The sequence below is a fragment of the Callorhinchus milii genome, unplaced genomic scaffold (genome assembly GCF_018977255.1).
Source record: "Callorhinchus milii isolate IMCB2004 unplaced genomic scaffold, IMCB_Cmil_1.0 Scaffold17, whole genome shotgun sequence".
Classification (NCBI taxonomy): Eukaryota; Metazoa; Chordata; class Chondrichthyes; order Chimaeriformes; family Callorhinchidae; genus Callorhinchus; species Callorhinchus milii.
This window is the reverse complement of record NW_024704758.1, coordinates 2,032,814-2,059,613: the sequence shown is the minus strand read 5'-3', so window position 1 is coordinate 2,059,613 and position 26,800 is coordinate 2,032,814. Positions and strand designations below refer to the sequence as shown.

Sequence of the window (26,800 nt, the reverse complement as noted above, 5' to 3'; positions counted from 1 at the left end):
TGTCACCATGATGTTTATATGCTCTGCTTGTCAAAAACATGCATCAAGATGGCTTAATCTTGTTTACTTGAAGGAAGAAGGTTTAAGGGTGTAAAAGTAGGAAAGCAGATAGACTTTTTTTATGCTGGGGTGGAGGTAAGGCTTTAAAATATATAAAATAACTCCTAAATAATAAATTCCAGAGTGTTAAAATAGTGGATTGGTACAATCAATTTATATTGCAGGACAAGTTTAACAGGAGAAGTGTATGAAAAGAAACCTTGGGTTGACATTCTTATTTTTATTATTCTTACAAAGCTCTGCAGATCACTAAAATGAGTGGATAGGAGCATGATAGCTGATAGGAGGGCAAGAGAAAAATCATCCTGCGATTGTTAACTGCGAGATCCGAGGTTGGGGTTGTCTGTAAACGGTTTGTAAGTTAACTTACGGCAGTAACAGTTATCAAGTTACATCAGAAATGTTGCATTTCGATATCAAAGAAAATCCATTAAAAGGAACTCGGTAGTTTGATTTGGAGATACTTCATGTTGCTAACAAATTACATTGGTATAGCACCTTTCACGGCAAGAGGATGTCCCAAGGCACTGGACAGATAAAGAAAAATATTACACTATTATAGACAGGATGAAAGGCTACAAGTCATCTTTTTAGGTGGTGCCAACATAAATTCATATTATACACCAGACCTGAGACTTTATTTTAAAGTGCCTTTTGTGAAAATATTAAGTACAAGTCGATGAAGCAATGAATTGTTTTCCAATCTCCCATCCCCACACAACCGCCCCGCATGATATGCTACAACCTAATCCCTTGAAGTCAAAATGAATGTTGGCTGGGGGGAATATTTCCAACTTGAGCGCTCAAATTCTTGCCCCCAGTGTAGGCAAAAAGACTCAGACAAGCAACTGTCTTTTTTTCCTTGTTGCTTTTTGGAATGTGTGAACTTCCATTGCTGGAGTTAATCGTCATCGATGTACTGTAGGTCACTGGAAACGCTGGCCTCTGCACAAGCATCATCTGTTGCCAATGAATTCTGTGGCTGCTTTTTATAGACCAGAACCGAAGAACCTGCAGCGACACACAGCAATTTTAGATAACTCTCCAGTTACTCAGCACGACATTGACTGACTAGAAGAAAGAACCAGACTTAAATTGATCTGTTGCTAAAGCAACTCAAAAAGTAACGAAGAGCAACAAGTAAGTCAATTCTCCCTTGCATCAATGAACGAGAGGTGAACTCGGGCCATTGGTAAGTTGATGTAACATGCAGATTGGATATTACACATATCAGACGTCATCACTAATGGATTCAACAGTTTTTATGAAAATATTATTATTTTTATCCTTATTATTAAGGACCTTATCCTTATCCTTTAAGGACCCAACACGTTATCAACGCTGTTGGTTAGAATTGGTTGGTTATGTGAATGAACGCACCTGAGTATTTTGGAGGTGGGCTGTTGCATTGCAGGTTGTGTTGCGTAAAGGATTTGACCATCCAGGACAAAACATTACTGCAGTATTTGATCTGCAAACAGTACAAAATTCAGCTCAGAGGAGGTTTTAAAGAAAACCTTCCTTATTCAAGTTACAATAATAAATAATCCTTGCATTTGATATAGCGCTTTTCACGTCTTCTAGACTTCTCAAAGTTACTCTTAAGACTTCAAGTCAGATGAAAATGGTGGAATGGTCACACAGTCATTTGTCATTTATCACTTGCCATTGTTAACACATTAAAAAAAAAGCACAATACTTCTAAGGTTAATTTCACTGACCCACAGCAAATAACCTGCACTGTACTGAGAACACCCATGGTGACACAAGTGTAGAGTTGATGCAGTGAGTTGATGACTAACCTCAGCCTCCAGTGTGCTGAGCCGTTTCTCCTGTTCCTTATATTCACTGATGGTTTTCAGCAGTGAATCTACCCTGAAAGAAAGAATGAGCAGTGAGGAGCCTTGGCATCTGTGTAGTTTGTAGAAAGGCCAGACACAGCTTAGAATACTCCTGGAGCTGCTAATGGCAACAAACTAGTCAAGTGAACATATTCTGACAAACTGCTATGGTGAAACTTGTCAATGTTGTATTTAGATCCGAAATGTGCTATGCTCAGTTCACGTATGCTACACCAAGAAGAATCTTTTGATCCCAGCCTCTTCTGTTGATGATGGGTGGATCGCTTGATTCCAATCCTGCCCCTTTGCAGTCTCCACATTACAATGCGTTTCAGTGAAAGGACCTTCTGACCCATTAGGGTCTTAGGGATCTTTTTCCTTATTAGTGCACCTACTTGTTTGAAGTTTTCCTTAGCGTTTCTGTGCTGCTTTCTCTCTTGCCCTTTTCCAAGCCGGCCAGATAGTTGTCTTTCTCTACCGACTCCCAGGCCATCAGCTTCTGGTCCAAGTTTTCGGGTAAGTATTTTTCTAAAAGAATATTTTTAAAAATTTCAGGACTATCCCCACAATTAGAATAATAGATGACGATTTGACGTTCAGTCACTTGCTGTCTTTACTGATCTCTTCAAACCACCGACTCACTCGCACTTTCCGTCACATTCTATCTCATTAACTCTATCTGCATCTCACCAACTCTCTTTGCTTCAATGACTCTCTCTGTGTCTCTCCCAGATTCTCTGATTTTGCCTCAATAACTGTCCTGATTTCTCCAACTCATCATCTCCCAGATTTTAGTACAGCTGTTACACTGCTCAGTTGATATTATTGCCCGGCTAACATTAATGCTGCAATCAGAAGGCTATACGTTTGGCATTCTTGAAGCATAAGATCAAATAGGTCAAAGAGTCATCTTAAGCAGTACCTTTCCAAGTGACTATGATGTATGTCACTTGGGAGAAAGGTGTGCAAAACGCCTGCTCCAAAGCTGGTATAAAGCACAAAACAGAGATCAGATCTTCCAATCTAGAGGTGGTGGACACCTTTTTTCTGGAAGGATGAGATCAGATGGGCCAAAGCGCCTTCTACATCCAAATCTGTCTTGTGATCTTACCAAAGTGCTCTTGTTTGCGTTCTTGCTGCTTGATGATCCCTTGAATGAAAAGGTGAATGTGGCTGATGATGATGAAGGGTGGGGCCAGGGATGGGCGGTTGTGGTACTCAACGATGAGGTTGTAACGCTGGAATTTCCAGAATATATCGGTGTTCTCTTGGACTACCTGGAAAGTATAACTAAAAAGGAAAATATAACACCCATTTACAATGACATCCATGACATTTCGAATTCAAGATCCTCACCCTCACCTACAAGGCCATTCACGGCCTTGCTCCCTCCTACCTCTCCGACCTACTATTCCCCTACCCGCCCGCCCGTACACTCCGTTCCTCTGGCTCCGGTCTGCTCCACATCCCCCGCCCCAACCGCTCTACTATCGGTGGCCGGGCCTTCAGCCTCTCAGCCCCTAGGCTCTGGAACTCTATCCCCCAGTGCCTTCGCCGCCTCCTCGCTTTCCTCCTTCAAGGCCGGTCTCAAGACCTTTCTCTTTGACCGAGCCTTCAGCTCTCCTCTCGACTCTCTACCCCCTCCTCGCTCCCTCCCTTCCCTCCCTCACCCTGACCATTTCCCCCCAATGCTCGGGTCCTGACCCAACTGTACAGCGCCTTGGGACGTCCTTCCGACGTGAAAGGCGCTCAATAAATGGAATCTTGTTGTTGTTGTTAATTAATCCTTGCATTTGATACAGAGCTTTGTCACATCATTGAGACCTCTCAAAGCGCTTCACAGAAGATACTGTAAAATGGATTAACTATTTTGTGGGTGAAACACGGCAGCCAATTGTGCACAGCAATGTCACACAATCAGTCGTGGATTGAGTGACCAAAATATGATTACTATTTTTTTTTGGAGGGATTATATTACCCCTGGAAAGCAATCCACCAAACGACTAGGAACCGGGTTCCTACTTACTGCTAGTTAAACAGGGAGGGGTGAGGAGTAAGAAAACTTGCCTAAGGTTTCATCACACCTTCAGCTTGTGTCATCTACACCATGGTACTCCTTTTCTGACCCTGCCTCTCTGCTTGTTGAATAATGACTAACTGATGTTAAGCAATTAAGACACCTGCTACTTTTTAAAGAGATTACATGCACTACTGTTTGGGGCCATAATTCTAGATGTAATGAAAAGAGATAACAGGAGACTTATTTTAGATTCCTTTGATCACTTCTAATCTCTGTTTCAGGATTCGAAGAAATGGTGTGCGTGTTTTTTTTTTTTGCTGCGTTGCCTGAAGTATCAGCTACCGCTGCTACCACCAACAACTGCTTCACTGCAAGGCTGTTAATTTAGCTCCCTCCACCAATCTATCAGCAGAGGGTTGCTGCGCGACAAGGCAGATTGGTTAGTGGTTTCTCTGAGAAGCCTTACAAGACACTTGGAAGCACTTTGAGATGTCTCAACGACGTGATAAGGCGTTATATCAAATGCAAGGATTATTATTGTATTATTACTGTGTGGAGCCTGTGCTCGGCATGTAGCTCTCCCCATTGCTTTGGTCAAGGCTTGATGTTTGCAGCAAGCCCCCACTGCAGTGCCCACTCCCCTCTGAGCTCTCTTGTGAGATCATGCACATCACCTGAACATGGCAATCAGCAGGTTCAGCAGTAGCACATTGGTGACCAGCAGAAAAATGACCAGGAGCACAATCATCAGCCAGTTGGCATAAGTGTTGGGGCAGGGCGGTGATTTTGGATCTGAACTCTCCGTGCAGTTCGGACCAGGCATCTGAACCTCTAGAGCGACATGGAAATCAATGTCATTAATGCAGGACAATACAACAACAACAGCAGCATGTAAATAGTGCCATTCTCATGGAGTGTCATCTCGGAGCGCCTAAAACCATGGTGGCCAACCTTTTGGGTAGGCCAACCAATACATCCCCCCACTCTTTGGAACTCCATCCCACATTCCCATCGCCTTGGTCTCTCTCACTTGCCTCCTTCAAGGTACGTCTCAAGGCCCTCCTCTTCGACTGCGCCTTCAGCCACCCTCCACCCTCTCTGTGATACCAAACCCCCACCCCACCCCTGCTCGGGTTCAAATCCCCGATTGTTCAGCACCCTGGGACATCCTCCCAAAGTGAAATGCACTGTACAAATGTGAATGTTTGGATTGGTGGGGGAGAGGGCCCGGGCACTTTGTGATGATCCCATGGATCATGGGTTGGCCACTAATGAAGTAAAACATCAACAAGCCAATGGATGTTTCAACAAAGATGATATCTGATCAGTTCCAGCCCCACCAGCCACCCCTCACACCTCCCCACCAAAATGCAGAGACAGTTTACTGACACACCAGAGCGGGACTGAGGTGTCGCCCTTGGCATGAAGTGTTAAGGTCAAGTGGACCGTGAATCTCGTACCGTCTATCTCGTTCAGCGGAATCTGGCCAAATATCTGCAGATAAGGTCTGTAGAGAACCCGCCTGAAAATCCATTCCGGCCGCGTCTCATTGGGGTGGAGCAAGGCCTGAGTGGCCACTCCGTACGCGATCAGCCACACAAACAGGAAGAACAGGAAGAAGAAGACGTCTTTCATCTGGCGGAGGAAAACCGGAGCGTATAAAGGGGCGCCCACAACGAAAAGTAAAACTTTTTCAGCCCTCAGATTTACGGTGTCGGAAGTCCCCGAGTGATGTTTGGATGAAGCAGGCCTTTTGGTTCAACTGATCTCGCCCTACTATTTGCTAAACGCTAAAAAAAAAAATTGGTCACTCAATTTGTGGGGCACCGCTGTGCGCAATTGGCTGCCACCTTTCACCCAGAAAATACACAGTCAATTCACTTTACAATATATTCTGTGAAGCGCTTTGAGACATCTCATGATAAGACTCTATATCAAATGTAAGGATTATTATCATTATTATTAAATCATTGTGAGGAAACTATTCCGAGGAGCCCTTCAGATCCTTGGGGATATAGGGTAATAGTGGGTGAGTGAGACTGATTGGGTAATTCTTCCAAAGAGCGGGCACAGGCATGATAGGCTGAATGGCCTCCTGTGCTGTAATATTCTATGATTCTATGATCCCATTCAGTCTTTCTATTGTGGTGTCAAGTCTCAACCATCCTCAGACTGGTAACCCATTCCAGGGGTCGATTCTCCTCTGTGTAAAGAAATACTCGGTGTGTCCTAAACTGTGTTTCTGGCAGTAAAGGGGCGCCCCATTCTTAACGCCTTTCGATACTGCGCTGCCTCGCTGAGAACCCGGGACGTCTATATACCGGCTGTTGGATTTTTAATCAAACCTCAACAAAAACGAACGACTTTGGCATTTGGTGCCTTCTCTGGCTGTGTAAACCGAGGCACCTCGCCCACACTCACCATCCTCTCCACAATGATGATCTTTGGTCCCAGCTGCTTGTGGACAGCAAAGATGTGGATCAGTCTGAGAGCAAACACCATGAAATCCAGGCACAGGAGTGTCCGTCCCGCATCGTACGTGGACAGGTACATCCTGGGCGAGAAGAAGGAACAGGTTCAAAACTAATCCCCAAATCGTATCTGGTCTATTAACACTCTTTGCATTTGATACAACAAGCCCTTATCATGTCACAGAGGCTTCTTAAAACGCTTCACATGAATTTACTGTAAAGTGTAGTGACTGTGTATTTGCAGGCAAACGAGCCCAATTTTATTGGGGGTGGGGCACGTAGGGGAAATCACTAAACAGAATACAGTCATACTTGTGCCTCGGCAGGTGGTGGCAGTCTCTGGAGAAGTGCCTTCATTACAGAGTTACCCTCACAAGGTCAGAATCTCCTTATTTACAGTGAAATTCCTCTCCACTCCCATTTAACCAGGGGCTGGTTGCACAGCACCAGAGAGTGACCCAGGGTAATTCAGAAGTCAACCCAGATGGACTTGCTCTCTGATACGACCGTTCTACAGGGGAGGTTCCGCCAACAGCCGAGAGGAGACAAGCCAATGTCTAGCATAGCACTGAGCCATTGCAGACCCAGGCTAGCTGACCTCACCCAGGACAGCACGTGAGGCCTGCTGTTGGCCTTGGCGATTCCTGACACTGACCTGCAGGACACTCCCACGATAAACAGCAGCATCGCCACCATGTCGCACTTATTCCACGCGTCCTCCACATACAGCTTGAACTTCTTTATTATGTTTGTGGCTCCTTCCGAGAAAAAACCCTGGGTCAAAGAGCAAATACAAGGGAGCTAACATAAGGTATGCATGTCGCATCAGTTGACTCAGGGGTAAATGATTGACCTCCGCTTATCCCTTCCGTCACCGAGTTCACACTATACTTCTGGGTCTTCACCTTAGTCTTGGAGGAGCAAGATTGACAAGGATTGACAAGGGTCAATCACTTAATTCTTAGACTATTGGCCTCAGGGGATGCAAATTGGGTTTTGAAATAGTACAAGATCCTGGGCTTGGCTTTGACATCTTACAGTCAAATAATTCAGCAGCACTCACTCTCGATACTTGTATGTGAATAATGGTCACTTGGGCGAGATGGCGGATTGTCAAGCACCATGATGGGACTGTAATCTTTATAGAAGGGCGGGATGGGAAAGGGATCAAATGCCTAGAGAAGTAGGGGACAGAAACATAATGGAGAGAACCTTTTATTCTCTTCATAGAATCATAGAATTGTACAGCACAGAAGGAGGCCATTTGGCCGATCGTGTCTGTGCCGGCTCTGTGATAAAGAGCCAGCACAGACACAACGCTCTTCCTCACCCTACCTACAAGATCATTTTACCCATACCAGATTTTTCTCTCTTTCTCTCTCTTCCCCACACGGACACTTGACTGGATGCATTCGTAACTTACCTGCCTGAGCTCCTCCAAGACTAAGGTGAAGACCCAGAAGTATAGTGTGAACTCGGTGACAGAAGGGATAAGCGGAGGCTTCTTGAAGTCCACCAGCAGAACGTAGGCGAAAAGGAAGAGGAACGTAAAGTACATGATGACATTCCCCAGGAACACGGTCACGGGTGCACCCCAAAATTTCTTCCACCTTCTGAAGATGAAAGCCCGCCGCTGCCTCCTCATCGAACGCAGTTGTTCTTTCTCCTCCTCTCCCTGGTTACTGTCGAGCAAACAAGATTACATCGTGTTAGAAACCTGATGTGGAAACCAGAGAATGAAACAAACCTTTCATACCAAGTGGGTTTGATAAAAGAATGGCCCGCAAACCTCTGGATCAATAGACTTGTTGGTGTCATGGCTTGCTTGTGGGACCCTGTCACGCGTTACTTAGTTAATAACCGGTTGTACGTCGATTGGCTGATCGTGTTTCTGGGGGTAATAATTTCTTCCCCAAAAATTACAAAAATTTGGTCACTCAATACATGAGTGTTTGTGGGACGCTGCTGTGCGAAATTGGCTGATGCATTTCGCCCACAAAATATACAGTCAATTCACTTTACAGTATATTCTATGAAGCGCTTTGAGACGTGATAAGGTGCTGTATCAAGGGTTATTATTATAATAAGGGGGCTGATAAGTGAATGACCCCCAACTCTAGATAAACAGGCTTGTGGGACCCTGTCACTTGCAAATTGGCAACAGAATACCTAGCTCCTACCCTGGAAGCAGGGCTCCCTGTAAAGCAGCTGTAAGACATTTCGATGTTGTAGGCATAATAAAGGGAGACTATTGCGGCTCTACAAAGCAGTTTCAAACGTGTTTTTCGCCATGATCTGAGTGATCATGTTTCCCCTTTGTTACCTGGCCTTCATTTGGCCAGAGTTCCACATCTACATAGGAACAGAAGTAGGCCATTCAGCCCTTCGAGCCTGTTCCACCTAACTATGTCTAACTAGCAATACAATAATGCAACAGAAGAGAGGAGCGATTCAGGCATGTGGTTGAGTACACAGTGAATTCTGTGTCACACAGAGGCTCTCCTGGTTTGGACAAACCTGTTTGTCTTGTCACCCAGCAGTAAAACTTGTTCCGTGTCCCAACTGTCCAGTTCTTTCAATTGTTCGGACTCCCCTACAGACAGCTGATCGTCCGTACTGAAATGAGACAAACAGAAAAAGTTCACGTTTCTTTTCCAATTCACGTTTGCGTGGAGCTCTGATCAAATAAACCCCTTCCCTTCTCCCCACTCCCTACTTCGGCACAACGGTTGGGCAAAGTCAGCCCGAAAATGTCAGCACCAGATACCAGAGTTAAAGAGTGGCGGGGTGAGTTGAGATGAATATTCTCAGATTGTACTTGAATGGAAACAAGGAAGTATCCACAATTTGTACCAGAAGGGAGGAGTGGGTCAGGGATGTGATTGAGTGCAATATAATACAATACAAAATTACACCTTTGTATAGCGCCTTTCATGTTGGGAGGACGTCCCAACTGTGTGAATGTGCGTGAAATGCTCCGGAATGCTACCCAAGTGAAGGGTGCAATATAAATGCAAGTTGTTGTTGTATTTGCTCCCTCTGGAGTGGATTCCAAGGGTACTCTTAAGCATAATGATTGGTTTCCGCATGTGTCAGATACCCGGCTGACCAAAAAAAAAGGAAGGTAGGGATCTATATGGGTTGCACCTGTTTAAGAAGAGAATGGAGTTTCTCCCACTGTTCTGGCCAACAATCTTTCAGATTAATGGGTCATTTGCCTCATGGCTGCTTAAAGGACCTTTACTGGTGTAAACTTCTTCCATTGTTTGCCTTACAAGCTAGACTTGAAGGTGATTATCGTGAAGAGCTTTGAGATGTTTCAACGCTCTCCGCTGATGTAAAAATGCAAGACCCTCCTTTATTGCATGTATAAACCATTGGTAACTTATTGCCACAGCGTCACATTTACATGCAGCTGGTTAATGTGTGTGGTGAGGTGCTCCTCACAACTTTGAAACATTTTCTTGTTGACTTATTACCTGAAGTCCATCAAGTTGGTGTATATCAGAGGAGGGCAAAAGAATGCGAAGACAAGCTTCCATATTGCGGTGTCAGTTGACATCGCGCCCCACCAGATTTTCGTCAACAGAGCCTGAAATACAAGATTTTAACATTAGATCAGCAATAGTATTATTGCCTTGAAACTATTCTTTTCTATACTATGCATTGCACAGTTTCAGATCTAAATGGGCAGCAGTTTGTCACGGGCTGTTGAGTTTTATTGGGAAACAGAGGTGAGGTCCTCAGTCCATTGTAAAGGACACAGCTAAGGCTGAATGAGAGATGATGGGATGAATGAAGAAGCTGTGGTTAGATGATAAAACTTCGGTTAGATTATAAGGAGAGAAGACAGAGAGACAAGGAGCTCTACATTGCTTAGGTTCTGAGAATGAATGAGTTAAGAGTTGGAAGACTATGTGATGAATCTTGATTCCAAAACCATTTCAGATCTTGCCTTCGAAAGGACAATGCTGTTACTGGGCTTGAGGACAGGATTGCAGAGCTGAACTGAAGAAAAGACTGAAGGTGCATGCATGTTTCTAGGTCTTTTGGGATCACGAATGATCCAAGTTTTTAGGGGGAAACACCAAATGTTCTCACAGATTTTAGCAGTTACTCATTGAAGTTGCACAAGAAGAAGTCAGACTGTATCTACCTGAACACCATTTTGTGCAAAGAAGTGCTTGGCATCAGCCTCTGTGGCTAACTGCAGGCAAGTGGCTTTACTCCAGTGCTTGGTCTTGCGAATCAGCAGGATAAAGGCTCTGTCCTCGTTGTTACTGTAACACTTGGTGAACAAATCTAGAAGCCAAATATCAAAAACCAATTGTAAACAGAGTTGCCGTGCCAAGAGTTGCCCTGCCACTGATAGCCTAAGGAAGAATGCTTATTATTCCACGGGGGCTACTTACAACGGGGGCTATTGGAAGCAAGTTTCACCCTGCCTGGGAATCGAACCCAGGTCCTCTTGCTTGAGAGGCGAGGGCGCTACCCACTACGCTACAAGCCTCGGTAATTGGGGAGCAAAGCATCACTCCTTGCCTCCCCCGATTCTGTACCTGATAAAAAGCACATATGGAAATAGACTGAGTACAATGGGGTGGTTGGTGTCCCTGTAACAGTACATGACTGAAGCCTGCAGCTGTATTATTTTCAATGCAAATGATTGTGCCCCATGAATGACCAGCATCATTTCCCTAGCCTGGCGATTAAGTTTGACTGATGCAGTCACGCTGCTTTTGGGCTCTGTCTCAGACTCAAACACCCCGAACAGCGAAGATCACATGGAAGCTGGGAGAAGGAACAAGATCACGAGGCACAACACAAGGGGGCAGTGATCACTCTATCCTATTCTGCTCCCGCACATTGCCCGTTTATGGACACTTGCTAGCATTCTTCACTCCGCCAGCTATAATGGTAATAACCCCCCCCCCCATAGAGTCCTGTAGCGTAGCGGTTAGTGCGCTTGCCTCGCAAGCGAGAGGACCTGGGTTCGATTCCCGGGGGAAACCTTGGGCACGTTTCCTTACTCCACACGCCTCTGTTTACTGAGCAGTAAGTAGGAACCCAGTTGTTAGTCAATTGGCGGATCGTAATAATGCCTCCAAAACAATAAAAAAATTGGTCACTCAATCCACAAGTGTTTGTGGGACACTGTTTATGGAATTGGCTGCCGCATTTCACCCACAAAATACACAGTCAATTCACTTTACAGTATATCCAATAAAGCACTTTGAGACGTCTTGAAGATGTATTAAGGCAATGCAAGGGCTATTATTATTATAAGTACCGATTGCGAGCTGTTCGAATTTTGCCTCCTTCATGCTTCGAGCGGTCTCACTGTCCGATTCCAGTCGAGCCATTTGTTTCAGGATCTTGCAGGCGGCAAGAGCCGTGGCCACTGCCTCCGGACACTGAAAACAACAAGTAAACCCGTCTGGTTAGGACTTGATGCACTAACCGAGCTGCACGTTGGCTCTGAGATAAAAGAGCGCACCTCAGGAAACGGAGGAAGCACATTAACTCTGAGAGGTTTATAATGTTTATCAGTCTTTTTGGGTGGGGTCAGCACACGGACATCAATCACCGTGTTCAAGAGTATCCAAATCAAACCGAGAATTCCATGCATCCCACCTGCACATGGAAATTGCAGAGATAGATTGTTGGAGTGGAATGTGCACTCTCTCCCTGGAGAGAATCATCCTGTTTGCCTAATTCCGCTAAGTATTAGGAGCAGGTTCTTCAGCAAAGATTATCCTACCTGCTAAGGCTTTGTCTCAAAGGGTTGAGGAGAATGGAGGATGGGGTAGCGGGAGATGGAAGAATGTGGAATGCTTCACCACAAGCGGCCCACAACAGGATGTGAAATGAAAGGAAATTAGGTAAATAATTGAAGAAAGTTAATAGTAAAGGTTATTGAGTACGAGATTGGGAATGGGATTAGAGTAGCACCAGACAGACGCTGACTGGCCTCTTTGTGGGTTGTAAACTATGCCATCGTTAAGCATTTTGAGATGCTACCCGCTTGAAAGTTGCAAGCTGTTGTCATTCTACTGTAAACTCCGTGATGCACTCCCAACAAGGCTCACCATTTCCCAGAAGTACTTGGCCATTTTCTGCCTGTTCTGCAGCACGGCCCACAAAAAGAGGTCCCGCCAGGGGTTCCGACATTTCTGGTTTAAATCGCCGGTCCCACACAACTTCTGGCCTCGGAGCTTGTTATTCAATTCCTGAAGGATTGCATTGCAGTTGAGAAATGGAACACAGACTGACTCACAAACCCAACAACAAACAGCATTGACTTTTGGTATTTAGTGGCAATCTCTCCCTTGTTTTCCCTTATATTTTAAAGTAACACCTCTGTCCCTCCCTCTCTCTTTTGCTCCATTGTCCCCAAGGCTCCATGCTAGCTCATTGAGTTTATTCAGTGAAAACCCGATGCCAAGTTCTATCTCCAGGCTTTGCTGTGTTAGCTGATCTCACCCGGGATGGCACAATGGAATGTTGCCAGAAATCATTTTATTCATCTTGTTTCTCTCTGCATGGTTAAGGGAAGAGGGGGTCACAAACGTAATTTTATGCCAAATACAGACGTCCTCTTCGACCACTTCTTTGGTCATCCTCCTGCCCCTACTCTCCCTGCCCTCCTGATCCCAACCCCCAGTTCGAGTCCGAATCCTGTCTGTCCTGCACCTTGGGAACGTCCTACCAATGTGAAATGCGCTGTGTTTTTTTGGTGGTCATCCGGGGGTCTGACACGTGCGGAAACCCATCATCACGCTTAAGAATATCCAAATCAAGCTGAGAAAATTCCATGCATCCCACCTACGCACGGAGATTCCAGGGATAGATTGTTGGAATGGAATGGGCACTGGAGACACTGTATAAATGTAATCTGTTGTTGTTAAGAGACCAATGCTCACTGAGCATTTCACTGAAAGCTCCCTTACCATTTTTTCCGTGTCACTCACTGTCTGTTTGCTTACCATTACGGGTTTCTTAATACCAATTGGTTTGCGAGGCTGGCTGAAGTCCTGGAAAAATTCCTTGCCCGCATCATGCAGGAAATCCTTTAGGACCTTGGCCACTTCGTGCAGAGTGAACTTGGTCCGGGTGTCCAGGGAGTCGCGGTGCAGGGCTGCGTTCATGCCCGCGATGGTCAGCCTTTGCTCCTCGTGCTTTTTCAGGAGGAGCTCATACAGGAGACTCTTCTGGGAAATGGAGCAGTACAGCTCCTGCAGCCGGCCGTAAGTCAGGAAGTCACGGAGATTCATGCCGTTCTCGATGAAGAGGCGGACGAAATCCGGCTTGTCGTTCACCAAGGCGTCCAGCATCGCCTCTTCCAGGTCACGAGACTGCAAAAGTGCGGCCCACAATTAAACACCTTCCCATTAGCAAGCCAGAGTTACAGCAAGTTACACCTGTTCTTGAGTTCACAAGATCCCAAGACAGGTTCAGCCCATCTGGTCTCATCCTTCCAGAATCACTACCCACCCACCTTCATGTCCTCCCATTACAGCATCAACTTGTTTCTTCAATGTTTCCAGTGCCCTGGCCTCACCCAATCTTCTCTGGTAAGTAACCTTGAGGAGATAAGTCATTTTCTCTATCACATGTGTATGTTACAGTGCACAGGTCAAAATGACTTTCACATCAAACTTGTACGCTACATGGTACAACTTTTCAACAGCTGGATGCTCATTGCACTGATATTGAATATGCAGCACAGACCCATTATACTTTGTTCACTCAACCCACGACTGTTTGTGGGACGCTGCTGTGCGCAATTGGCTGCCGCATTTCACCCACAATATATACGGTCAATTCACTTTACAGTGTATCCTGTGAAGCGCTTTGAGAATGTCTCAAAGACGTGATGAGGCGCTATATCAAATGCAAGGATGATTATTATTATAATGCACTTCAGTACAGAGCAAATTCACTTTGCTCCCTCCCCCTAACTCTGCGACTTGCTGACTCCATATCATATTGTATGCTCCCTCCGCTCAGCAGGCACTGGCCTGTGTCAAGTCCCTGCACAGCCCACCTTACAATTGGCAGCCAGGCCTTCATCCCTTCTGCCCGACCCAATGGAACTCCATCCCACATTCCCCTTGCCTCTCTCCCTCTCTCGCCTCTTTGGTGCACGTCTCAGAAGCCTTCTCTCCGACTGAGCCTTCAGCCACCCTCCTCTCTCCCTGCCCTCCACACTCCCCAATCCCGACCCCCCCCGCCCACCTCTGGTCCAAATTCCATTACTGTCCAATGCCTTGGGACGTGCTCCCGACATGAAAGGCGATATATAAATTTAAGTTGCCGTTGTTGTTTTGCACTGAATTGAGTTAAAAATCAGTCTCCTACCTTCCATTCCACATCTCCGTTGAAGATCTCGCTCTTGGCAATATCTACTCTGTTCCAGGCCACAGCAAGTTTCAGTTCATCCAGATATTCGTGAGCTTCTTGGCTTTGACTTTTGCAGGCTGTGAATGTAATGGGGTGGGGGGGCTTTACTCTTTGTCACTCTCCTCTTTGAATTAAGAGGCCCCTTCAAGTGCATTCGATCTCAGGCCCTAATGAACCAGTGGAAGCCCAGCTCATTGCCCAGTTTCTGCGTACCCACTGGCTTTTTGCCCTAAAACTCACAAGTTACTGAGTGCTTAAGTCGATGATTCAAAATCTCCTGGAAGAATTGTTTTAGGTCCCATTTACGAACACATGATGTTCAGCATTATTGCTGGCGATGTCTCTTTATGCTTTATTCAGCGATCACCGTAACGACAAAGGGCAAAGGACATATTCCCCTACCTTTGACCAGGGCTTTCAGAATAACCGTGTCTAACTCCTCTGAGCTTTCCTGCTCTGCCTCGTGCACTGTTATAATGTGGTGATTGGCCAAAATTCTTTGAATCTGGAAGGAAGCAAAAGGGTGTGAGAGCAGTGGCACGACGTAAGGATCCTGGACAGAGATGGGGTAAGGATAGACTGAGTTAACAATAGCAGGACGGGAGGGAGAGGACATAGAGCTGAGCTTGGGAGGATAAGAGAGACATAATATGGTTATGAGAACTCCTGCAGAATGCAAGACCGAGAGACAAGTCTGCTAATCAGTTAACAAATATTTGAAGCCTTAGTCGGGAGGAACCTATTGTTTGGACCTATTGTTATTCATAGGTATAGGGAACTATCCTGAGCTATTAGAGTGACCAGAGTCCAAATTGTTCACAGAATTGTGATCGTTCGGCCAGAAAAATATTGTTTGCAAATGTAGTCCCTAATCACATGTCTTATTACATAATCTTATTGCAGTCTTGTCAACATCGTGTTACAATCTCCCCAACATCATTATAATCTCCCAACATCTTATTACAATTTCCCAACATCTTATTATTATAATTACAACCCGCCAATGTCTTATTACAATTCCACAGCTGAACGGTCGGCAGGTGGAGAGAACGGGTTTTAGCACACTGGGTGCAATACATAGACCCATGTTTATAAATGTCTCCTTTAAAGGCTGAACAGCCTTAACTTATTGCTCTTGGCTCAGCTTTCTAATGCTAAAAATACTGGCAGTGTTCATCTTCACTCCTGAAGCCGTTTAGTGCATTGAACACCACATTGAATCTCACCAGTTCAGTCCATTTGAGAATATCGTCCCACGCAAAGGTTTCACTGGGAAACGTTTCCTGCATCTCTTCCTGCACAATCTCTGGGACCAACGGCTGGCTCACCAGTGAAGCAATGACGTCAGCGAGGCCGCCAGACCCTGCCAGGACCAGCCACGGGATAGAGTCCGCCATCCCCTGGTAGATTTTCTAAGGGTACAATTAAAACAACCATTTACCACAGCTTTGCACTGAGTGAGAGGTGAGCAGCAGTTCTGGACAAGTCTGTGTCTCAGAACTACCCAATAGTTCAGCACACTGGGGCAGGGCAGGGCTTCTTACCTGCAGCATTGTAGGGTGTCCATGGACCAGAATCGAGAGAACAGGAATCTCAACACTGCCTGTTCCTGGAAAAAACAGAGAAAATTTAGGACCAAATGCAGGAATCTTGACTTCGCCTCTTGCTCGGCTTTATAAATAGAGGCATAGAATCCAAAAGTCAGGAAGTTATGATGAACCTTTATAAAACACTGGTTAGACCTCAGCTAGAGACTGTGTTCAGATCTGGGCACAAAACTTTAGGAAGGATATCAAGGCATTGGAGAGGGTACAAAGGAGATTTACCAGGTTGGTACCTGGAATGAGAGATTTTCAGATTCTCCATGCTAGAGAAGCTGGGATTATTCTCCTTGGAGCAGGAAAGGTTAAGGAGAGATGTAATAGAGTGTTCAAAATGATGAGGGGATTCGATAGGATGAACAGGGAGAAACTGTTTCATAACATAACATAACATGTAGGAGCAGGAGTAGGCCATTTGGCCCTTCGAGCCTGCCCCGCCATTCAATTATGGCTGATCTTCTAATCTAACTCCAGCTAATAACCTGACACTGCCTTATCCCCATATCCCTTAATGCAATACGAAATCTATCTGAGTCTTGAATATGTTCAAGGACTGAGTGTCAACAGCCCTTTGGGGTAGCGAGTTCCATACATTCACCACCCTTTGAGTGAAGAAGTACTTCCTCAACTCAGTGCGACAGGGCTGGCCTCTGATTTTAAGGTTGTGACCCCTGGTTTAGTTTCTCCAACCAGGGGAAACAATCTCCCACTATCTACTCTATCATGCCCTTTGATGATCTTATAGGTTTCTATAAGATCCCCTCTAATTCTTCTATATTCTAGAGAATATACGCCCAAATTGGTCAGCCTATCCTCGTAACTCATCCCCTTCATCCCTGGTACTAACCTAGTAAATCTACGCTGCACCCCCTCCAAGGCAAGTACATCCTTCCTTAAATGAGGAGATCAAAACTGGACATAGTATTCCAGGTGTAGTCTCCCCAAGGCCCTATACAGTTGCAGCAAGACTTCCCTACTCTTATACTCTAATCCTTTCATACTGACGGGTAACCAGAGGACACAGATTTAAAATAGTTGCCAAAAGAATTGCATGTGTCTCATACATGTTGTGGGTGCACAACAGATTCTAGTTGCCTCCTTCCCACTCCCGGTTGCTCGTTTTCCAAACTGGGCCATTGTCCTGCGCTCCGAGATGTTATCCTATGTGAAGGCTGATGTATACAAATGCAAGTTGGTGTTCTGTTGTCAAAGTTCCACTACCTTTTGCCTGCTCCCGGAATAAAATCCTGGCATTTGATATAGTGCCTTGTCACGTCTTCGAGACGTCTCAAAGCGCTTCACAGAATATACTGTAAAGTGACTGTATATTTTGTGGGTGGATATCAGTGACCTGATCCCATTCCAACTGGTATTTACCTCCATAGCCTGTCTGCTGTTCAGAGATGTGCTTTATGAGTTTCAGCAAAAGTTCTTTGGTGCCATCTTCAGTCTCGTCCTCCACCAGTATGAAGTGTGAATGGTTGTTGTCCAGGGAGTAGGGAGGTCCTTTCACTGTCTCCTCAATCTGGTAGCTCGCTGGGCTGCAATGCTGATTAGCATCGAGTGTGAAAGATCACGCAGATGAGTTAGTGCATGTTCATGTGAGTGGATAACATTACAAGCACATTGAACGTAGTCAAAGATAATTGAGAACAAAGGAAGGCTTTGAGGCTAGTTAAAGAGGAGACAAATGGAGGTGGAAAGACTGAGGCAAGGAGTTCCGGAGATTGGGGGCTTAGTGGCTGGGGATACAGCCACCGATGGCGGTGCGGAGAGTTCGGGGGGGGGACTTGTAGCAGCAACAACAACTTGCATTTAGATAGTGCCCCCTTACGCAGGGTAGCTTCCCAGAGCGGGCGCTATATAATAATCCTTGCATTTGATTTAGCGCCTTATCACGTCTCCGAGATGTCTCAAAGCGCTTCATGGAATACACCGTAAAGTGAATTGACTGTGTATTTTGTGGGCACAGCACAGCGTCCCACAAACAGTCATGGATTGAATGACCACATTGTTATTATTAATATCTGTTGTCATCGCAGCAGGCCTTTGTTAGTTGAGCGAGAGGAGTGAGCAGAAAAGCCAGGTTCGAAACACGTTTGCTCAAGATTTTTGTAATACAATGAGATTATCGTAGAGGCACTTTTCGAACTCTACGTACGGACGGACTGCTGAAACTGGCTACGTTCTAACAGAGCAGAGAGTAGGAGGCTTGTGTTGGCTATTTACCGTGCCACTGGCTAAGGCTTCGCTGTTCTGTATGATCTCCCATGGCGAGAGTCCAAGGGCGAGGACTTTGACTTTGGAGGAGTTGCTGGCCAGTGCATGGTCGCGGACTGCTTCCCCTATTAGCCTGGTCACGCCGGCTCTCAGCCCACTGGTAATGATCCACGCTCCTGCACAGAGATCCAGGGAGTAAAACAGACATTTCTAAGGCAAAGCACAGGTGCTCCAAATGAAACAATGATGTCCCTCAAACCCACTGGTCTCATTCCACTGGACATTTGTGATGTCTTTGTCTTTGTGTACGAAGAGAACTGCCTTACCCTCTAGCTCACCAGCGCTTCCTTCTAATGCCCTTCCCTTTCTCTCCTGCCGTCTCCAGCACTGCCGTCCTGGCACATTATCTCTCATCATCACACTGCATCTCCCTATCAACAGCAGCAAGTTGCATTTGAATAGAGTGCTTTTACGGTGGATAGCCTCCTTCCTCCAGGGTAGAGTCTCTGAGTGCTTAGCTATCGTTCTTCCTCTTTCCCTTTTGACCCTTTTTTTTATTCTCTCTTGCTATTGAGTTTGTAAGGCAGAGTGCAGTTTTATTGAGGGCCGCACAGTGTGCAGTGTTTTCGCTATCTTGTCGTCAATTTAATCAAATGATAAATATTGAAGGACTAAAGACACATTTGAGTGAAGAACTCGGCTACAGAGCTGCACATAACACAAGCGTCCAATGGGTTTGAGGAACATCATTGAGATAAGGCCGAGGGACATGTGAGCTGCACCTACTCCAGGCTCTACCCAGCAGTCAAGAATCTTCTTCAATGCCAGTTCTTGACCTTGAAGTCTTTGAGCACAAGGCGAAAGGAAGGAAGACAAAGAGAAGTGGAGGTGAGCGTACCTGTGCTCTGAGCGGCCTTGACCAGCCCCTTCCAGATATCCCGGAGCCACGGTTTCATCGGCAAGTTTTCATTTCCTCCCATGATTGACACGACGAGGCTCGGGGCCAGCAAGTTCCAATCTGCAGTCAGCAACTCAAACAGGGTGGCCGGAGAAATGTTACGAGACACTCGTGCCACCTGGAATAGGACACCGTGGTTAAACAATAGGAGAAACGACATAGGAACATTCAACCATCGAGTCTCCTGCCCCATGCAGTTAGTTCATGGAAGCGCTAACCTTTCTCATTCCACATTTCTGGTCTTCAACAACACTGACAACAACAACCACCACCACTTTTGTTTATACAGCGCCCTTCACAGAAGTGTCTCGAAGCACCTTCCCCCATATCCCTTAATACCCTTATTTCCCAAAGTACCCTTGTGCCTGCAAATCTGAGAGGAATCCAATTAAAATATCCTGAAGCTTGAAAAGGATGTGAACGGAGCATCCAGTCAGACCCAGTTATTATAACACAGTAGGTACAGAGCGGGTCTGTTTGTAGCACACATGCTCAGCTCACACCAACGAGACGCCAGTGTTAATACCAGGCCTTGTTACCATGTAGGGTCTGATTTTTATGGCCCCCAACTAGAAAGTGTCAATTCTTTCAAATGTAAATGAGATAGATTTATTTTAAGGAATTAGATAGGTACTTGAAGAGGCAACATTTTCAAGGATATGGGGAAAGAGCGGGAGAGTGGGAACTGATTGGGTAGGTCTTCCAAAGAGTCAGCACAGGCACTATAGGCCGAATGGCCTCCTTCTGTGCTGTAATATTCTATGATTCTATGAAATAATACAGTATATGAGTAGTTCAGGACATGGCACGTGCATGAGACTGCCAGGATGGTGAACTGGATGGACCTTGGTCTTTTCTCATCCAGCATTTCCTATGTTCCTATATTCCTATGTTGATATGTTCAAACCATCACATTATAACATGTTATTCCACCACCCTGGCAGTCGCGTGCACATGCCATGTCCTGAACTACTCACATACTGACTGTAATCTGGACACTGGCATCTGGTTAAGGGTTGACCACATCCCGAGGATGACCAGATCTTAACCGCGATTTTGACAAACACAAGTTGACCAGGGACGGTAGGTTCGGGTAAAGTTCAGCCACTGTTCAGATAATCAGACCTATCTGGCACATGGCTCCCTCTCCTGAAATGTGCTCGAGTTGGGTGAATGACAGCACGTACCTTGCCGTGTTTCTTTCCAGATCCAGAGAACTCGATCTCTATCCTTTTGACGGACTCTTCGTTGTTGCGGCCATTATGTTTATTCCCTCTTGTCCCAAATCCCTGTTCTGTGACTGCTGCAAGCTCAATGCTGGATTGAGGAAATTGACAAGCACTCAACTGGGTTCCTCAGCAAATTGCTTTGATTTATACGTTTTACACTAGCGCTGGTTGAAGTTCTGTAGGTGTATTACAGAAAAATCCCTAACATGATGCAAGTTGAGATCTTACACCTTACTTTCAGTGTTAACTCTCAATAGGCAACACAGACAAAGTAGGAGACCATCACATTGTGATGGTTAAACTCATCATAAGCCAGAGTTCAAACCAGTGAGCTTCTGGTCTGTCAACTTTATCTGTATTGATGCTGCCTCTATATTTAACCAATCAAACGAGTCTTAAATTCCCTGAGAGACCATTAAGCCCATCTTGATTAGGAGGAGAGTAGAGTGTTGTAGTGTTAGTTCAAGAGAATCGCATAGCAATATATACAATTGGAAGAACCAGACAACTTTGGTCTACAATAGAGCTTTCCACTCTATTATAGATTAATCCATATAGAATTAATTGCTATTAACATCTCCATTATTGTAGCATGTTCAGGATAGAACATGCTGGATAGAAGAAGGTGAATGAGATAGAACTTGGTCTTTATTGTCCAGCAATTCCGATGTTCTTACAATTGTCTAATTCTGAGGACACACACACACGCGCCCCACACACACGCGCACTATACACACCCCACACACAGTCATTGCGTGTATTATTGTGTGATCAGTCAGTCAAATGACTTCCCTGCTGCACAAGATCTAAAAATTATTCTATATATAACATGCAAACTTTGCCACAGGTTTTGCATAATGACGTGCAATATCAGCAGGTCTCACAGAACGGGCAGCAATAAAGGAAGCAACTTTGCATAGTTTCAACTTCACCCCTGGCGCTTTCGCTATACCCCAGTGTTGTTTGTGGTAGCAAAGTTTCAGTTTTGCTGAAATACCATGTTTATAAAAAAAGATAACTCGCAATAGTTTTCCATTCCACATCTACAGCATCACAACAACAACAACAAATTACATTTAGAAAGTGCCTTTTACGTCAGGAGGATGTCCCAAGGTGCTGGACATTCAGGGATTTGGACTCGAGCAGGGGCTTGGGATCAGGGGGTTGGAGGGCAGGGAAGGTAGGGGCAGGAGGGTGGATGAATGTGCGGTCAAAGAGGAGGGTCTTGAGATGTACCTTGAAGGAGGCAAGGGAGGGAGCGAGGCAAAGAGACTATAGGATGGATTTCCAAAGGGTGGGCGCAGAGAGACTGAAGTCCCAACTGCCAATGGTAGGGGACATGGAGCAGGCTAGAGCTTGCTGAGTGGAGGGAGCGGACAGGTTGATATGGGGTCAGCAGGTCACAGAGGTAGAAAGGAGCAAGGCCATGGAGGGCCTTGAAAGCGAGGATGAGGATTTTGAACTCTATCTTCTAGGGGGTGGGGAGCTAGTGGACTGGGCGACGGTGGGGCTGATAGGGTCACGGAGCCTGGTGCGGGAGAGGACACGAGCTCTGCAGAGTTCTGGATGATCTGCAGCTTGTGGAGGGAGAGTTGGGAAGGCCAACAAACAGGGAGTTGGCTTAGTCAAGCCTAGATGTAATAAATGCGTGTATGAGTGTTTCAGCAGCCTGAGGGGAAGAGCAGTGGCGGAGCTGGGAGATTTCAGATGAGAAGATAAACCATGTGGAGAAAATTCACAACAACAGTCAGGCATTTGCATAATTTCTAAACTGTGCCCTGCAGCAACTCTGTAATATCGAACTTACTTTAGACTGTACTGTGATCTGAAACTCTCTCCATCATTACCACAATCCTCGCCCACCATGTTCTGTGAAGGCAAGTGAAGAAATCAATAAGTCAATGAATTGTAATGCAGTGATGACCAGATCATCTCTTGGTAGGAAGAGCCCATCCACCCATAGTTTAGCTGATGCTAGTTCCCTTAATGGAGCAAACTGATTCAGTCCCAATTCTCTGTACCTTGTCTGAAGATCAAAACTAGGACCCAGATCCCAGAAATTGGTACATTGTTTATCAGACTTTCTTCCTTGGTCCCAGTTCTAGTATTGCCCACAAAATGTACAATCAATTCACTTTACAGTATAATCTGTGAAGTGCTTTGAGATGTCTCAAAGACATGATAAGAGGTTATATCAAATGCAAGGAATATTATTCTCAATAGAGTCTGCTGAGATAAAGAATAATAAATTACAGGCACTTATTCATATTTTGAGGGAAATTCTCTCGTTCATAGACTTCTTTTATGGTCTTTCCTTTTTTTTGCTCACAGAAATCTTGTTCCAGTGATTGACAAATACGACGGGCTGTTTGAATGATGCGGTTTTACACCCAGATAAAACATAGTCGCTCCATTTCACAGTACATCCTGATCATTCACTTCACTTTGGGACAGCCTCCTGACATGAAAGGTGCTGTATCAAATGTAAAGATTATTATTATTACTGTGAGACATTTGCAGTATCTCACTATCTGCTACATGCAAAAGAAACAACTTAATTTGCATTTATTACCATGGAGAGAGAGTGCACTATCGGATTGTTTGCTGGCTCATACATAGAATAAGCAACACACTTTGATATCGTCCAAATATCCTGCACGATAAATTTCAGTTCAACTGATTGCTCCAAAAGTGTCGGTGCAAATGGCAATCACATGAAACTAAGCTATAATAATAATAATTATAATCCTTGCATTTGATATAGTGCCTTATCATGCCATTGAGACGTTTCACACTTTTGCACACTTGGGGCACGGGTAAAGAGCAGGGGAACTCGATTGCAGAAGACAGCTGTTGTCGGAGAGATGCAAAGTGAAGTGACTGTATATTTTGTGGCGTGAACAATGGATTTCACAGATGGTTGGTGGAGAGCCCATTCACTAAGTTGGTATTGACTTGGTTGACTTTAAGCGCTCCGGGAAGCAACCCTGCATGAAGGGCGCTATATAAATAAAAGTTGTCGTTGTTGATTGATTGAGTTGAAAGGCAGTCGGTTTATTTGGTTTGCAAATATTGCCCATTAGATATTAAAAAGAATTCATTCTGACAGATTTCTGCTTCCCCAGAAATCACCCACATCGAACAGGCAATGATTCTTAAAACTCCCGTGAAATGCCTGTTTCTCCTGTTTCTCCGGTACATGGAGTCCTGTAGCTCAGTGGTTAGAGCACTCGCCTTGCAAGCGAGACACCTGGGTTCAATTCCAGGCAGGGTGAAACCTTGGGCAAGTTTCCTTACTCCACACAGAGCCTAATAATAATCCCTCCAAAACAAAAAAACAATAATAAATTGGTCATTTTCAATCTACGACTGTTTGTGGGACATTGCTGTGCCCAATTGGCTGCTGCGTTCGCCCACAAATATACAGTCAATTCACTTTACAGTGTGTTCTGTGAAGCACTTTGGGATGTCCTCCCGACGTGAAAAGCGCTATATTAAATGCAAGGATTATTATTATTATTATTATTGCTGTGCCCAATTGGCTGCTGCGTTCGCCCACAAATATACAGTCAATTCACTTTACAGTATATTCTGTGAAGCGCTTTGGGACGTCCTCCCGACGTGAAAAGAGCTATATCAAATGCAAGGATTATTATTATTATTATATAATAAGTAATCCATGCATTTAATCTGGAACTTTATCCCATTCAAATATCTCAAAGTGCTTCATAGTTTTCATAGTGACTGTGTATTTGTAGACGAACCAGTGCCAATTTACACCATGCCATGTCTCACCAACAGAGATATTGTAGCTTCGACTAATTTTACTTACAGTATTTTATTGCCTCTTGATGAAGTTTCAACGTTAATCATTTCCATTCTGATCTAGTGATTTGGGTTTAACCAAGAATGGTACATCAACAGGATGCAGCTGGAAGTGACTATTATCTAACCAGATGTCAACTTATTTAATACTGATACCGACAGAGACAGAAAGTGACAGAGATATTTGCTAGCCCAGTCTACGCCTCCAATAAACCTGGTTCAGTTAAGTCACGTTAACTGTGTGGCTCGTGTGAAATTGAGTCACAGAGACCAGTTAGGTTTTCCCAATCTGATTTCCTAGAAGTTCGTGCTTTCTGGTGCGATGTGACATGTCAATTTTCTTTCTCGGGGAAAGACCAGGGGAAATTCGTTTGGAGAGACAGCTAAAGTAGGAGAGATACAAGGATTGAGCAGGGGAATGGGATTAGAGAAGATAGCGCCAATGGGACTGAGAGGAGGAAAGAGAAGAGGAATGGGACTGATCTACAGCTAACAGTATGAACAGTAATTGATAGCTTTTGTAACGGATCCGGCTATTGATATACTGAGACGTCGAATTACAGTAAGCTGGGCTGCTATGTTAGGATCCCATTGGCAAGGAGATTGAACACTAGCCACTATAGGCGAGGTGACGTTAGGTTAAAAATGCAACACATTATGAAAAACAAATGCTTGTTTCATCAATTGGGCCAAGTTAGGAGTAGGCAAGTGACAAGTTCAATCTCTGGTCTTATTAATAATAATAATCATAATAATAATCCTTGTATTTGATACAGCGCCTTATCACCTCTTCGAGACGTCTCAAAGCGTTTCACAGAATATACTGTAAAGTGAATTGACTGTATAATTTCTGGGCGAAACGCATTGATCACAGGACAATGGGTGGTCTCTCATTCACGTGGATTCACATATATTTTCCCACCTAAACATTGCTCCGCCTTGAGATATCTCGGTTCACAACCAGAGCTTCAATCCAGCATCGAGAACCTGTTTCTGTTTAACTTTATGGTTCGTTCTTATAATAATAATAATCAAAATAATAATAATCCTCACTTTTGATGTAGCGCACCATCACGTCATTGAGACATCTCAAAGCGCTTCACAGAATATAGTGTGTAGTGAATTAACCGTGTATTTTGCATAGCAGCGTCCCACAAACAGTCATGGATTGAATGACCAAATTATTATTACGTGGTATCACAACCCTCAATGTTAATTTTTCAATGTTGTGATCCCGACTGAGTTCAGCTGTTTTTTGGGGCTGTCGTCTCTGATACTAATTATACTTTTTATAAGTTTGCAAGAGAAATCTGTAATAATAATAATAGTAATAATCCTTGCATTTGACATAGCGCCTTATCATATCTTTGAAACGTCTCAAAGCGCTTCACAGAATATACTGTAAAGTGAATTGTCTGTATATTTTGTGGAAGAAATGCGGTAGCCAGGTGCGCACAGCAGTGTCTCACAAATAGTTGTGGATTGAGTGACCAAATTGCTATTGGTATTTTTTTTGAAGGGATTATTACCCCGGGAAAAGCAATCCGCCAATCGACTGACAAATATGCAGTTTCGTCCACAAACATACAGTCAATACACTTTACAGTATATTCTGTGAAGCCCTTTGAGACATCTAGAAGATGTGAAAAGTCCTTTATCAAATGCAAGGATTATTATTATCAATATACAACCGGGTTCCTACTTACTGCTAGGTAAACAGAGGCGTGCGGAGTAAAGAAACTTCACTACACCCCAGTCTGCAAGCAATACTCTCTCACTCTCTCTCTCTGATCCAAACTATTTTCTAGTGGGTTGGACATGATACTTTCAGAAACAAATTAAAAATTACTCACCTTCTGGTGAGGCTCTGTGTGAGCCATGCCTGACTGTGGGTTGGATTTGGATCAGTCCTTTTTCGTCTCTGCTCTTTCTCACTGCCTACCGATCGTTGAACCAAACCCCACTTTGCATACGATGTCAATTTGCCCTCCTCCAGGGGCAGGCAGAGAGGCAGCTCTGCGCTGGTCAGCAACACAATGCTTTACTTTACTTACCACAGTGTTGTTAAACTCGCAACATGTCACCCCCTATCGGTGACAAGTCAACCCGCCATCTCCTCTAACTACAGTGGAGTCCTGTAGCTCAATGGTGAGAGCGCTCGCCTCGCAAGCA

The 26,800-nt window shown here is 44.8% G+C and overlaps 1 protein-coding gene across 1 annotated transcript; it reads right to left on the bottom strand.

Annotated features, from left to right (window-relative positions):
* Nucleotides 1-199: 199 nt before the first annotated feature.
* trpm5 (transient receptor potential cation channel, subfamily M, member 5) lies at nt 200-26,586 on the bottom strand. The gene is made up of 26 exons (XM_007904806.2): nt 26,482-26,586; nt 22,611-22,672; nt 20,762-20,891; nt 19,515-19,692; nt 18,626-18,792; nt 17,774-17,945; nt 16,340-16,404; nt 16,022-16,207; nt 15,198-15,300; nt 14,754-14,872; nt 13,385-13,747; nt 12,482-12,607; nt 11,683-11,806; nt 10,549-10,694; nt 9,872-9,984; nt 8,910-9,008; nt 7,816-8,074; nt 7,048-7,166; nt 6,343-6,475; nt 5,382-5,556; nt 4,596-4,752; nt 3,013-3,191; nt 2,297-2,429; nt 1,863-1,935; nt 1,441-1,531; nt 200-1,071 (listed from the first exon to the last, which is right to left on the bottom strand). The coding sequence occupies exons 1-26, from the start codon at nt 26,506-26,508 to the stop codon at nt 962-964; spliced, it is 3,609 nt and encodes a 1,202-aa protein (XP_007902997.1). The 5' UTR covers nt 26,509-26,586; the 3' UTR covers nt 200-961.
* Nucleotides 26,587-26,800: the final 214 nt, after the last annotated feature.